Below are 14,586 nucleotides of genomic sequence, written 5' to 3'. Positions count from 1 at the left end.
GGGGAGCGTCGCTGCACAGCTATTTTCAGATCTATCCAGAGATTTTAGATTGGGTTCAAGTCCGGGCTCTGGCTGGGCCACTTCTGCGTTGTCTTGGCTGTGTGCTTAGGGTCATTGTCCTGTTGGAAGGTGAACCTTCGCCCCAGTCTGAGGTCCTGAGTGCTTTGGAACAGGTTTTCATCAAGCATCTCTCTTTACATTGCTTGGTTCATCTTTCCCTTGATTCTGACTAGTCTCCCAGTCTCTGCCGCTGAAAAACATCCCCACAGCATGTTGCTACCACCGTAGGGATGGTGCCAGGTTTCCTCCAGACATGCTTGGCATTCAGGTCAAATAGTTCAATCTTGGTTTCATCAGACTCGAGAATCTTGTTTGTCATGGTCTGAGAGTCCTTTAGGTACCTTTTTGGCAAACTCACTGAGGAGTGGCAATTTTAAAAATTGATGGAGTGCTGCAGAGATGGTTGTCCTTCTGGAAGGTTCTCCCAACTCCACAGATTAACTCTTGAGCTCGGTCAGAGTGAGTATTTGGTTTGAAATGTACTTAAGTATCAAAAGTATAAATCTTTAAACATTTCTTATATTAAGCAAACCAGACTACACGATTTTCCTGTTTTTTTTTTTTTTTTTTTTTAATTTACGGATTGCCAGGAGCACAGTTCAACACTCAGACATGATTACAAATAAAGGATTTGTGTTTAGTGAGCAGAGGCAGTAGGGATGACCAGGGATGGTCTCTTGATAAGTGCGTGAATTAGACACTTTTCCTGTCCTGCTAAACATTCAAAATGTATGGGGTTCTTTTGGGTGTCAGGGAAAATGTATGGAGTAAAAATTACATTTTCTTTAGGAATGTAGTGGAGTAAAAGTTGTCAAAAATATAAATAGTAAAGTACAGCTATCCAAAAAAACTACTTAAGTAGTACTTTTAAAGATTTTTACTTAAGTACTTTACACCACTGCAATCAATTGAATTTACCACAAGTGGACTCCAAGTTGTAGAAACATCTCAAGGATGATCAATAGAAACAGGATGCACCTGCACTCAATTTGGAGTCTCATAGCAAAGGGTCTAAATACTTATAAAAATAAGGCATTTCTCTTTATTTAAAAAAATACATTTGCAAAATTTCTAAAGACCTATTTTCACTGTCATTATGAGGTGTTTTGTGTAGATTTGAGGGGAAAAAATGAATGTAATACATTTTAGATTAAGGTTGTAACATAACAATATTTGGAAAAAGTCAAATGGTCTGAATACTTTCCGAATGGACTGTACATGTTGGCCACAATCTAATACTGTATACCTAGTCATATATGATACTGAGGTCTGGTTTCCCAGACACAGGTTAAGCCTAGTCCTGGACTAAAAAGCATGCTCAATGGAGAATCTGTGTTTGGGAAACCAACCTTTTAAATGTCTTGTTTACCAGGGTGAATGTACCCTGTGGCAGTGACTGAAGACATGTGTTTTTTACTGATGACACAGATTATTTAATTTCCTCAATTTCCTTCCTGTAGAAGACGTGCAGCTAGTTTATAACAGTATAACTGTCAGTTAAATTAGTGACCCACCCGCAATGACAGAACTTCTCCCAGTTTGTTGTTTAATATTTGTGTGAAGTGAACATTAGGTGATGAAAGTTGCACAAAAGTTGTTTTTGTTTTCTCCAGAGGATATACTACAAATCAGGATCAAAGCCAGAAATAATGGCTGAATTTCTTGTTCATTAAGAACTAAACTTTTTAGATATGTTTTTTTGTTGTTTTTGAGTCAATTATACCATGTCAATTTGTAAAACATGTAACTAAATGTTCTGAAATAACTTACTTAAGTTAGCTGGCTAACTCTTTGATCATGCTTTGTATTTTACACCTCTGTTGATTTCAACCTCAGACCTTAATTCCTTAATGCTGTACCATGCTATTGCATGAACCAGAATAAAGAAGTTAACTTGAATATAATATCTACTATTCTCCTTATTTGGTGTATGTACAGTATCTGCTATGTTGTGGTTACACTCCCAAAACGGTATGTTGAGTAGGATACATGATATCATTACATCAGCTGCTGCCCATGATGTCATTCCTGACATAGTGATATTATCTTTTTTCCAGACCAGCAGAGGGCAATATGATCTTTTGTTTTTCTCACACACTCCCTTCCTACCCTTTCCTCATTATTTCACTCATTTCCTCCTCTCTCCATTTGTCTCATCCAAAGTTGTCAAAAGCTGTTTTAATAGCCACATAAACCACACTCAAGGCTTACACTACAGAGTTGTGGCTAGACGAACTGAGATTTCATTCATGTGTAAACTATTGCTGCTGACTACAGAACAAACAAGTAGTTCAACTGAAACAACTGTCTCTGTGATAGGGCCTATAGATCATGACAATGTATACAGTCAGAGTCCATAAAGGTCTAACTAGAGTGTCACCCATACTGATTTTATTGTACAGTTGCGGCCAAATATATTGGCACCTTTTGTAGCCCTTTCCTGCAGTCAATAACCAAAGCGCCCTCTGTCCTCATGGGTGGAATGTTTTTGCGATTTTTCAACAACGAAAATCTGGTGGTTCTGTGTCAAACTGTTTTGTTATATTTTAGTCTTCTGTGATGCATATAAAGTGTAGTATTGGGATGCAAACTCAAAATTGAATACATTTCAACTCTATATCTGACATGGTAAACAGACGTCTTCTTTTTTATTTTTTAAACCCATAACCATGTGTGTGTGGTATATACTTTTGTTTCAAAGTGGATTTGTTTAAGCCTACCAAGAATCACCATGTGTGACCCTGATTTAACCCACTGCAGTAAAATGTTAAATAATTCCTATTTCTTTTCAAATAAGTTGAAATTGAAAAAAACGTATTGGATTTTCCTCATTACAGAACCTATTTTATTTTTGTAAACATAAGTTCACAATTTAAATTGAGAAAATAAAGACAAACGTCATGAACAAAATGATTGCCATCCCCGGAGCTAGTACTTGGTTGCACAGCCTTTTGCCAAGATAACTGCAGATAAGCACTTGTAGTCATCAATGAGCTTGCTGCACCTTTTCTACTGGCAATGTGGCTCTCTTTTCAGCAGCAAATTGCTTAAATTGTTCTGTTTTAAGGGGTGCCTTCCACCAACTGCTGTTTTCAGCTCTTGCCATATGTTATGGATGGGATTCAGATCTGGACTATGCTGCAGAACAGCATCTGTTCTTGAACCTGGGTCTTTTTTTTTATGTGTGTTGGGGTCGCTGCTGGGAGACCCACAACCTTCAACGGAGACACTGGGTTGAACATTGGATCCAAAACACCTGATAAACTGATTTCGTGATGGGCCGCAGGTAGCCTAGTGGTTAGAGAGTTGGGCCAGTAACCGAAAGGTGACTAGATTGAATCCCTGAGCTAACAAGGTAAAAATCTGTTGTTTTGTACCTGAACAAGGCAGTAAACCCGCTATTCCCTGGTAGGCCGTCATTGTAAATAAGAATTTGTTCTTAACTGATTTGCCTGGTTAAATAAAAAATCGAATAAAAAAATGCCTTGCACACGGAATCCAAAACCAAAAACCTGTGGCATTATTTTCTCCATTCAAATTGTAAACTTAAGTATACTCAAATGTGGTTCTGCAATGTTGAAAATCCAATAAAAAGTTGTGGAGACAAGTTATTCAAGTTATTCTTTATTTTAGAAGAAATAGGGAAATATTTAAGAAAAGTGCAAGGGTGCCAATATATTTGTCCGCAACTGTGTGTTTGTATTACTAGAAAGAATAATTTTTTCAAACATCATAAACCCAATTTGTTTATCATACCTCGTCTACGATGCATGACATACCAGTAGAACTCTTTTCCATGTACATTGTATTTACAATAAAACATTTACTGAGTATACCAAACATTAGGAACACCTTCCTAATATTGAGTTACACCCTCCACTTTTGCCCTCAGAAATTCCTTAATTTGTCAGGGCATGGACTCTAAAAGGTGTTGAAAGCGTTCCACAGGGTGATGGAACGTTCTTGACACACACAGGAAACTGTTGAGCATGAAAAACCCAACAGGGTTAGAGTTCTTGACACAAACTGGTGCGCCTGGCACCTACTACAGTACCCCGTTCAAAGGTACTTAAATATTTTGCCATTCACCCTCTGGCACATATCCATGTCTCAATTTTCTCAAGGCTTAAAAATCCTTCTTTAACCTGTCTCCTCCCATTCATTAACACTGATTGAAGTGGATTTAACAAATGACATCAATAAGGGATCATAACTTTAACTTGGATTCACCTGGTCAGTCTGTCATGGAAAGAGCAGGTGTCCTTACGTTTAGTATACTCTGTATATTTTACACAGTCTTTAATGATATATACACCGTACGACACCGCGTTACACATTGTAGAGAAAGGGTTTGAAATATCCGAAGTTGAGCCGTTTTTCAATGAAATTAAAAACGTTGAGTGAGATCTTTGCTTTGGTATCGGGTTCCATTGCTGCATTTGACACTTGAACACTAGTATAACTCCTAGTTTATACTGCTGTTGTGACATAAACAGGTACGGTTGTATTGCTTGGTGGTAGGACACGCTTTATAAATTCTTTATAAACTGTTTATTAAAAAACAGCTATAATGTATGAGTTACACTTTATGTTCCCTCTCCCCCAGTAGATGGCACTAAAGCATAACGTGATCTTGCATATTGGCATGGTTATCATCAACACTACACTGACATTTCATATTCAAAGTTCTTCAAATCAGTTCTACTTTGGTTGTTTCAGTAAGTTCATTGTTCATTTAGCACATTTTGGAACTAACTGTACAGTTATATACAGCTTATAACTAATCAAACATAACTATCTATAAGTCTATTTTCTATGTGTAGAATCCCCATAAAACGGCAACTGATAGTTAGTTCTACCTCTGTACACTTCTGTTGTAGCAGTGAAAAAGCTGCTTGATCTGAATGCTAACATCACTCAAACACTAAGTGCAGCGTATCAGTTAAGTCCTCAGCTCTCACTAGAGGTCAATATATAATCTCTGTGCATTATACATGTCATATCCTTACGTCCTTGTGGCACATAGATGATGCATGGTTCAAACCCTGTAGCATCTGCCTACAGGTCAATAGTGTCACTGCACACGCTAAGAGCATCAATCTGTCGGCACACGTTGACGAATTCCGCTTGTACGGCCGTATCCCGTTCTAGCAACCTGCTTTCACTCAGGTCCTCTCTGCCCTCCAGCCGCCCCTCCCCCCGACTGTCCTGAGAGGCCGAGCTGAGGGTGCGGTAACGTCTGTGATAGGTAACGTGGGGGAGTGTCCTGGGCAGGCTGCTCTGGGAAGGCTGCCCTCTGGTGGTGTGGGGGTGTGACCATGCCCCTCCTGTCCCTGAGCTGGAGAACAGACCCTGGGAAGACCCACTCAGGGACTCCTGGCACAGATAGCTGGAGTTACTACCTCTCCACCAGCACTCAGGCGGACAGCAGGGATCGCTGTGGCCTGGGAGAATGCATCCCGGCTGGGGAGGCCGTGTAGGAGACATATCCACATCTCCACAGGAAGAGGTCCGGTAGAGGGGACTGTCAGCTGAGCTGTTTCCAGGCCATGAGGCACTCTGGCTGTGGTGGGAGCCAGGGGAGTTCAAGGAGAGGCTGGAAGAGGCGTGGAACAGCCTGGAGGGGCTGAAAAGGCTGTGAGGGAACAGGGTCTCGCTGTACAGGGCCTGGTCTATGCTGCGGGACAGGTCAATGGGAGAGGGGGGGTGCAGGTCCACTGTGGAGTCAGTGTCCAGACATAGACTACCCTGGGAGGAGCCCTGGGACTCAACCCCAGCTTGAAGTCTCCCTGGTGGGCTTGGAGGATCAGGGAGGTTGGGGTGTCTGGAGGTTTTGGTCTGGCCAGGGTGGGGGTTAGGGTTAGGATGCAGGTTCAGTCCATTTGAAGAGGGTTCCATTATTGTGTAGAGGGGGAGGGCTTCGGACTGGCGCTTCCTGATGACATCACACACCACCTGCTTCTCTTTCTGCCCAAGGGACCAGGGGTAGTGAGGGGGGAGGATGGGAGAGAGGGGAAGTGGGTGGCTAGGCCCTCCTGCCGGTGAGGCACAGGGCAGCCGCGCCCAGGACCCCTGACAGGTGTTGGTGTTGAGTTTAGTCCGGGAGGAGGAGTTAGAGTTGGAGCAACAGAAGAGGAGGGGCTGAGTGCCGATGATTGACAGGGACAGACACACCCCCACCTCACAGAGCCTGCAGCCCAGGTGGTATGCCCACCAAGGCCAGGGCTGGAACCCTGCCCCAGCACTCACCCCTCCGAGCCCTAATGCATGTAACATCCCATACAGCTGAAGCCCCCCACACCCTAACAGGCACAGAGCCCCTCCCACTCCAGCCCTTGCTGCCCTTCTCCACTCCTCAGCCTCAGCGAATGGGCACCGGGACAGCCGCCCCACCAGAACTGGGGAACCTGTTACCTCTCCCTCGCTGTCACTCAGCCGTTGGATGTGTTTGGCGTCTTGTCGCACATGGCAGTAGAATAGGAGGAAGGAGCAGGGGAGGAGGAGGCAGAGGAGGATGAACATTCCCTGGGGGAGCAGGAGGAGGACAGGGAGGCTGGGGAAGACATGGAATAGAGCTATGGAGCCCAGGAAGGCCCCGAAGTGCATCAGGGAGAGGAAGAACAAGAGACAAGGCCTGTGCAGGGTGGAGAGAGGGAGGGAGAGAGAGAGGGAAAAATGAAGGGAAAGGTGCATGCGAGAGCGGAGGGAGAGAAGGAGGAAGCAGACGGAGAAGGCAGAGGTGAGGCAGGGGAAGGGTAGTTCAGAGAGGAGGAGAAAGCCCAGAGCAGGCAGGTGGTCCTGATGACTATAAGCATCATACAGGAGAGAGAATGCTCTAGTGCCTCCGGTGGCCAGGAGGAACAGGTGCAGCAGGGTAAAGTAGGGGCTTCCTGGGGGGCAGCGCAGGGGCAAACCTAACAGGCAGAGAACAGATATCAGACCTAATGCAGTGAACACAGATCCCAGACCGTAGATGTGGGCCTCCCAGGCAAAGCCCCAGGTGGCCAGAGCTGAGTTCCAATCAGAATACAGAGGTACAAAGAGAGGAGGGTTTAGAGACAGAAAGGGGCGCTGGGATTGATTGGAGATGATGTCATCGGGGTAAAAGGGGCTCCAGGATTGATCAGTTGTGTTGCAGGGTGTGGTTCTGGTGTCAAGGCTGCAGTCGACGAGAGCCGACTCATTGGTGGCCGACTTTGGCCACCCCTCCTCTGGAAACACACCTGCAAAAACAGAAACAAACATTCTTGAAACTGATGCCCAAATCAACCACTTGCCCCTGGAATTTCATTGGGTGAAATATCAGGGAGAGGGAGAGAGAGAGAGCGAGAGAGCTAATCCATTATAAAAGTACATTCTTGTAACTGGGGATCTCTAACTGGGTCAGAGAGAGAGAGAGAAAGGGTGGGAGGGAGGGACAGAGAGCAAGAGAGGGAGAGAGAGACTGTGTTCAGATGAGGTAGTATTGACCCCATTGCTGTTCTCATTTGTGTAACTATTTATAATCACAAGCACACTCTTATAACTAACATTACATCAATAATAACATAATATTGTTGGTGCATGTACCTACAGTGGCAAGAAAAAGTATGTGAACCCTTTGGAGTTACCTGGATTTCTGCATAAATTGGTCATCAAATGTAATCTGATCTTCATCTAAGTCACAACAATAGACAAATATAGTGTGCTTAAACTAATAACACACAAATTATTGTATTTTTCTTGTCTATACTGAATACATAATTTACACATTCACAGTGTTGGTTGGAAAAAAGTATGTGAACTCCTAGGCTAATTGAAGTCAGGAGTCAGCTAACCTGGAGTCCAACCAATAAGACGAGATTGGAGATGTTGGTTAGAGCTGCCCTGCCCTATAAAAAACACTCACAAAATTTGAGTTTGCTATTCACAAGAAGGATTGACTGATGTGAACCATGCCTCGAACAAAAGAGATCTCAGAAGACCTAAGATTAAGAATTGTTGACTTGCATAAAGCTCGAAAGGGTTACAAAATTATCTCTAAAAGCCTCGATGTTCATCAGTCCACGGTAAGACAAATTGTCTATAAATGAAGAAAGTTCAGCACTGTTGCTACTCTCCCTAGGAGTGGCCATCCTGCAAAGATGACTGCAAGAGCACAGCGCAGAATGCTTAATGAGGTTAAGAAGAATCCTAGACTGTCAGCTAAAGACTTACAGAAATCTCTGGAACATGCTAACATCTCTGTTGATGAGTCTAAGATATGTAAAACACTAAACAAGAATGGTGTTCATGGGAAGACACCCCGGAAGAAGCCACTGCTGTCCAAAAAACCCATTGCTGCACACCTGAAGTTTGCAAAGGTGCACCTGGATGTTCCACAGCGCTACTGGCAAAATATTCTGTGGACAGATGAAACTACAGTTGAGTTTTTTGGAAGGAACACACAACACTATGTGTAGAGAAAAAAAGGCACAGAACACCAACATCAAAACCTCATCCCAACTGTAAAGTATGGTGGCGGGAGCATCATGGTTTGGGGCAGCTTTGCTGCCTCAGAGCCTGGACAGCTTGCTATCATCGATGGAAAAAAGGATTTCCCAAGTTTATCAAGACATTTTGCAGGAGATTGTTAGGCTATCTGTCCGCCAATTGAAACTCAACAGAGGTTGGATGATGCAACAGGACAATGACCCAAAACACTGATGCAACAGAAGAAAATACACCTTCTGGAGTGGCCCAGTCAGAGTCCTGACTTCAGCCCGATTGAGATGCTGTAGCATGACCTTGAGACAGCAGTTCACACCAGACATCCCAAGAATATTGCTGAACTAAAACAGTTTTGTAAAGTGGAATGGTCCAAAATTCCTCCTGATCATTGTGCAGGTCAGATCCGCAACTACAGAAAACGTTTGGTTAAGGTTATTGCTGCCAAAGGAGGGTAAACCAATTATTAAAACCAAGGGTTCACATTCTTTTTCCAGCCTGCACTGTGAATGTTTACATGGTGTGTTCAATAAAGACATGAAAACTTATAATTGTTTGTGTGTTGTTAGTTTAAGCAGACGGTGTTTGTCTATAGTTGTGACTTAGATGAAGATCAGATCAAATTTTATGGCCAATTTATTCAGAAATCTAGGTATTTCCAAAGGGTTCACATACTTTTTCTTGCTACTTTATTCTATACTGTATGTCTGTCCCCTATGATTACATAACATCTGAATAATGTAGACAAGTTCATTCCCTATGTGCCTGCCTACTGCCTACTGAGCTCTACAACAAGACCTTCTCTGGTCTCTTCTCTTCGTGTGTGTGTGTGTGTGTGTGTGTGTGTGTGTGTGTGTGTGTGTGAGAGAGAGAGAGAGAGAGATGTGAGACACAGAGCTAACCCAGTTCTGTCTCCCTCCCTCTTAGACCTTTTACTACCCTCTACCTATGCTCTCTACCCCTCCCTGGCTGGAGGGGCAAGAGGCTTCTACAATGTCCTATATAAAACCACCAGTCCACTGTGTTTCTCATTCACATCTCATTTACTGTCCTCAGTAACACATTAACAGTCTCCCTCAGCGTAGCTATTTAAGAAGATAGGACAGCAAGGGAGAGAAATAAAGTGTCTGTGATAGAGTAGAAAAGAAGAGGAGAGTGAGAGGTGGTAGCGATGGATGGAAGACGGAGGGGAGAGATGAAGGGGAGATTGAGGGAGGAGAGAAGGAGGATTGATGGAGTGGGAGAGATGGAGATGAGAGAAGGAGAGGAGAGAATGAGAGGGGAGAGAGAGGGAGAGGCTTCATGATATCAGAGGTAGGATGTCATGAACAGAAAATATATACAGTGCCTTGCGAAAGTATTCGCCCCCCTTGAACTTTGCGACCTTTTGCCACATTTCAGGCTTCAAACATAAAGATATAAAACTGTATTTTTTTGTGAAGAATCAACAACAAGTGGGACACAATCATGAAGTGGAACGACATTTATTGGATATTTCAAACTTTTTTAACAAATCAAAAACTGAAAAATTGGGCGTGCAAAATTATTCAGACCCCTTAATTTAATACTTTGTAGCGCCACCTTTTGCTGCGATTACAGCTGTAAGTCGCTTGGGGTATGTCTCTATCAGTTTTGCACATCGAGAGACTGACATTTTTTCCCATTCCTCCTTGCAAAACAGCTCGAGCTCAGTGAGGTTGGATGGAGAGCATTTATGAACAGCAGTTTTCAGTTCTTTCCACAGATTCTCGATTGGATTCAGGTCTGGACTTTGACTTGGCCATTCTAACACCTGGATATGTTTATTTTTGAACCATTCCATTGTAGATTTTGCTTTATGTTTTGGATCATTGTCTTGTTGGAAGACAAATCTCTGTCCCAGTCTCAGGTCTTTTGCAGACTCCATCAGGTTTTCTTCCAGAATGGTCCTGTATTTGGCTCCATCCATCTTCCCATCAATTTTAACCATCTTCCCTGTCCCTGCTGAAGAAAAGCAGGCCCAAACCATGATGCTGCCACCACCATGTTTGACAGTGGGGATGGTGTGTTCAGCTGTGTTGCTTTTACGCCAAACATAACGTTTTGCATTGTTGCCAAAAAGTTCAATTTTGGTTTCATCTGACCAGAGCACCTTCTTCCACATGTTTGGTGTGTCTCCCAGGTGGCTTGTGGCAAACTTTAAACAACACTTTTTATGGATATCTTTAAGAAATGGCTTTCTTCTTGCCACTCTTCCATAAAGGCCAGATTTGTGCAATATACGACTGATTGTTGTCCTATGGACAGAGTCTCCCACCTCAGCTGTAGATCTCTGCAGTTCATCCAGAGTGATCATGGGCCTCTTGGCTGCATCTCTGATCAGTCTTCTCCTTGTATGAGCTGAAAGTTTAGAGGGACGGCCAGGTCTTGGTAGATTTGCAGTGGTCTGATACTCCTTCCATTTCAATATTATCGCTTGCACAGTGCTCCTTGGGATGTTTAAAGCTTGGGAAATCTTTTTGTATCCAAATCCGGCTTTAAACTTCTTTACAACAGTATCTCGGACCTGCCTGGTGTGTTCCTTGTTCTTCATGATGCTCTCTGCGCTTTTAACGGACCTCTGAGACTATCACAGTGCAAGTGCATTTATACAGAGACTTGATTACACACAGGTGGATTGTATTTATCATCATTAGTCATTTAGGTCAACATTGGATCATTCAGAGATCCTCACTGAACTTCTGGAGAGAGTTTGCTGTACTGAAAGTAAAGGGGCTGAATAATTTTGCACGCCCAATTTTTCAGTTTTTGATTTGTTAAAAAAGTTTGAAATATCCAATAAATGTCGTTCCACTTCATGATTGTGTCCCACTTGTTGTTGATTCTTCACAAAAAAATACAGTTTTATATCTTTATGTTTGAAGCCTGAAATGTGGCAAAAGGTCGCAAAGTTCAAGGGGGCCGAATACTTTCACAAGGCACTGTAAGGGGTTACTCTCATCACACTGCCACAGTAAATCAGTACATTCACCATCAGTATTTTACAAAATCGAAAATAGGTCAATTCTGCCAAATATCCTTTAAATACTAGGGGAGACTATTCTTACCAACACCCTGAGGGTGTTGTAAAAGTGGACATATCACTGTGACATGGGGGTGAAGGGATACTCTTACTTATGTCTGTTCCTGTTTCCTCTGTGAAGTCCTGTAACTCGTCTCCAATCCCTTCCACCATGATATCTCCCTCCAGTATGTCTCTCTGTTGAGTGGCTGAGAAGTCCAGAGCTAACAACTCTCTGTTTGTGGCCTGGGCTCTGGGTTGGTCCTGGTCCGAGTAAGTTGTAGACCCTAGCTGTGCATTCACTGGGGCTGGTGATGTAGGTCTAGTGAGTGGATTAAAGCCTTGGGTCTCTGTGTAGTCACTGATAGTTCCCTGAAACTCGTCTTTGTTGTCCTTTTTCTCAGTTTCCTCGGGTGCCAATGTGGAGTCTTTCAGCCCTGTTAACGAGTCCAGAGAGTCGGCCATTCTGGCTCCAGCGGTGGGGACTACAGGAGCCCAGGAGGGCCATACAGTGCTGTGTGAGGCCAGTACTGGGTCATCGATCTGTCTGTCTGTATGTGGGTGTGATGGTGCCTTTGTGGTGCCCTCTGGGGCCAAGGTAAAGGCTTGAAGATGGAGGAGAGGAGCAAGGGAGAGGAGGAGAGAGGTCCACATCACAGCAGCCATGATGGAGTCCCTGTAGTGTAATATTCTCTTTGAAGTCACATGATTCCCAACGAACACTTCTTTCACCTCAACGCCACATACTTAAGAATAGGCTCACCTGCAGAACACAGACAACACACACCTCAAAGTCAAATAAAACCACATATTTGTCACATGCTTCGTAAACAACAGGTGTAGACCAACAGTGAAATGCTTACTTATGGGCCCTTCCCAACAGTGCAGAGAGAAAGAAAATAGAGAAATAATAGAAAAGTAATAACATGTAATAATAAAAGTAATAATAAATACACAATTAGTAACGATAACTTGGCTATATACATGGGGTAGCAGTAATGAGTCGATGTGCAGAGGTACGAAGTAATTGAAGAAGATATGTATATATAACTAGGAATAAAGGGACTACATAACATGATAGATAATAAACAGTAGCAGCTGTGTATGTGATGAGTCAAAAAAGTTAGTGCAAAAAGGGTCAATGCAGATAGTCTGGGTGACTATTGGTTAACTATTTAACTAACTATTTAGAAATCTTATGGCTTGTGGGTAGAAGCTGATCAGGGTCCTGTTGGTTCCAGACTTGGTGCATCGGTACCACTTGCTGTGCGGTAGTAGAGAGAACAGTCTATGACTTGGGTGCCTGGAGTCTTAAAAAATGTTTAGGGCCTTCCTCGCAGTCAGCATACAAAGAAACTATAGCAGTGTCCTCTCCTCCTCCACTAGAAAAAACAAACCCTCCCATGTATGCATGCATAGCTACTTTAGATTGTTTTCCTGCCTATCTCTGCCAATGTACTCAGAAAGTAGCACAGCACTCACCATAGATATGCACAGCAACACCAACCACTTTAAGCTATCCCTCTCCATCATTCTCTATTATTTGTCTCTTCACAATTCCCCCACCCCTGCCTCAGTCTTCTAGACCCTCTTATTGTTCAGACAGCAGACAAATACCACACATACACACACATTTGTAGTACTTACTATGCTGCATCCTTCTGCTCTCCATCAGACAGGACAGGTCCCAGCTCAGCCAAGCAACAACAATCCCCTCTGTCCCACACCACACTGCTGCTGCCTCTGCTGCTGCTACATAGATCCCTCCATCTGTCTGTGTGTGTGAGAGTGTGAGTTATAGGCTCACTCCTCTTCTCAGTATCACTCACATACTCTCCCCCTCTCTCTCCGTCCCTCCCTCGTTCAGTATCTCTCTTTTTCTGATGTGTGCCGGGGATGCATGGTTCCCGTGGATACACCTCACTGTGTAAATTATTTATCTGTGCGGTCTGGTCGTACACACACACGTCAGTGAGAATAAATCATTAATTGGAGGATGGCACTGTGCATATAGAATTAACTATCAGATCAATACAGTGTATTGGATGTAATTTGCGGCTTGAGTTTAAACCAACCCTCTCCGTGATACTTTACATAAAAGCAATAGTCAGTGTAAAAGTGACTACAAATTAAAAGCACGTCACAAATGATGGTACACACATCACAAGGAATTTGTAACTTGCTTGTGAGCCTAGCACGCACAACTGGTGTTTTATATTGTTATGGAGTGTGTGTCCTCTGCCCTCTGTCATCACACCATCTATCTATCTCTCGTTCTCGCTCATACGTATACATACCCACTTCTCTCTGTCTTTATTTCTTGTTATCTGTCTCCTTCTACTCAACATGTTGATGTCATCAGACTGATAGATATAGCACTGCATCTCCCTGGGGGGTAAAGTCCAGGCTCATGTCCTCATTTAATTCCTCTGTGAATACTTGAAAATAAACACTGATCCACATACACGACCGTGTTAATCTGTGTACATCTTCAATCTGTACTCTGACTGACCAGAGTTGAATAGGATGATATGGGCCATTGTACTGTATCTACAGTATATTATAGATCTGCTCTGCTAGTATACGACCGACTGGGGTTTGGATTATGGGTGAGCGTCATTGATTACAGCAGTGCATTCACAGAGCATGAACCAATGCGTCTAGCCACTGTCTATGCAATATCATAGAGCAATAACAGAGCTGCATTGAGATATAGTATTCCAGGATGTTCTTTTTTTTTATACTGACCAAAAATAAATTGGATTTAGAGCAATGATGAATGGATCGTCTTCAGCCTCAATATCTCCTCCATCTCTCCTGTCTGTTGGTCAGACTATCAGGCAGGTTTGCGCTGATGGAACAGAAAGCTCTTATTTATTCCTGTAGCTACTGTAGAGCAGCTCGTCCCTGACCTATTTATATACCTGGGGAAGATCAAACAGACACACAGGCCGGCAGGAAGACAGCCATCGGTGTAGAATGAGATAGTTTGGTCTCAGGATTGAGGCATTATCTGTCCC

General features: G+C 43.3%; 1 protein-coding gene across 1 annotated transcript; it reads right to left on the bottom strand.

Moving 5' to 3' along the window:
- Positions 1-3,668: 3,668 nt before the first annotated feature.
- Positions 3,669-14,586, bottom strand: LOC110521608 (proline-rich transmembrane protein 4-like). Its single transcript, XM_021599287.3, has 3 exons — positions 13,214-14,586; positions 11,680-12,329; positions 3,669-7,283 (listed from the first exon to the last, which is right to left on the bottom strand). The coding sequence occupies exons 2-3, from the start codon at positions 12,230-12,232 to the stop codon at positions 5,119-5,121; spliced, it is 2,718 nt and encodes a 905-aa protein (XP_021454962.3). The 5' UTR covers positions 12,233-12,329; positions 13,214-14,586; the 3' UTR covers positions 3,669-5,118.

The sequence above is a fragment of the Oncorhynchus mykiss genome, chromosome 1 (assembly GCF_057628025.1).
Source record: "Oncorhynchus mykiss isolate SJ-2025 chromosome 1, ASM5762802v1, whole genome shotgun sequence".
In the NCBI taxonomy this organism is placed as follows: Eukaryota; Metazoa; Chordata; class Actinopteri; order Salmoniformes; family Salmonidae; genus Oncorhynchus; species Oncorhynchus mykiss.
The sequence above is the reverse complement of the archived record's forward strand: the minus strand, read 5'-3'. Positions and strand labels throughout refer to the sequence as shown.

Bases quoted from the DNA above. Each gene is read 5' to 3' on its own strand.
- LOC110521608 (XM_021599287.3), bottom strand. From the start codon at position 12,232: ATGGCTGCTGTGATGTGGACCTCTCTCCTCCTCTCCCTTGCTCCTCTC. The intron at 7,284-11,679 runs GTAAGAGTATCC...CTGTTTTTGCAG, and splicing joins GGAAACAGGAACAGACATAA to GTGTGTTTCCAGAGGAGGGG.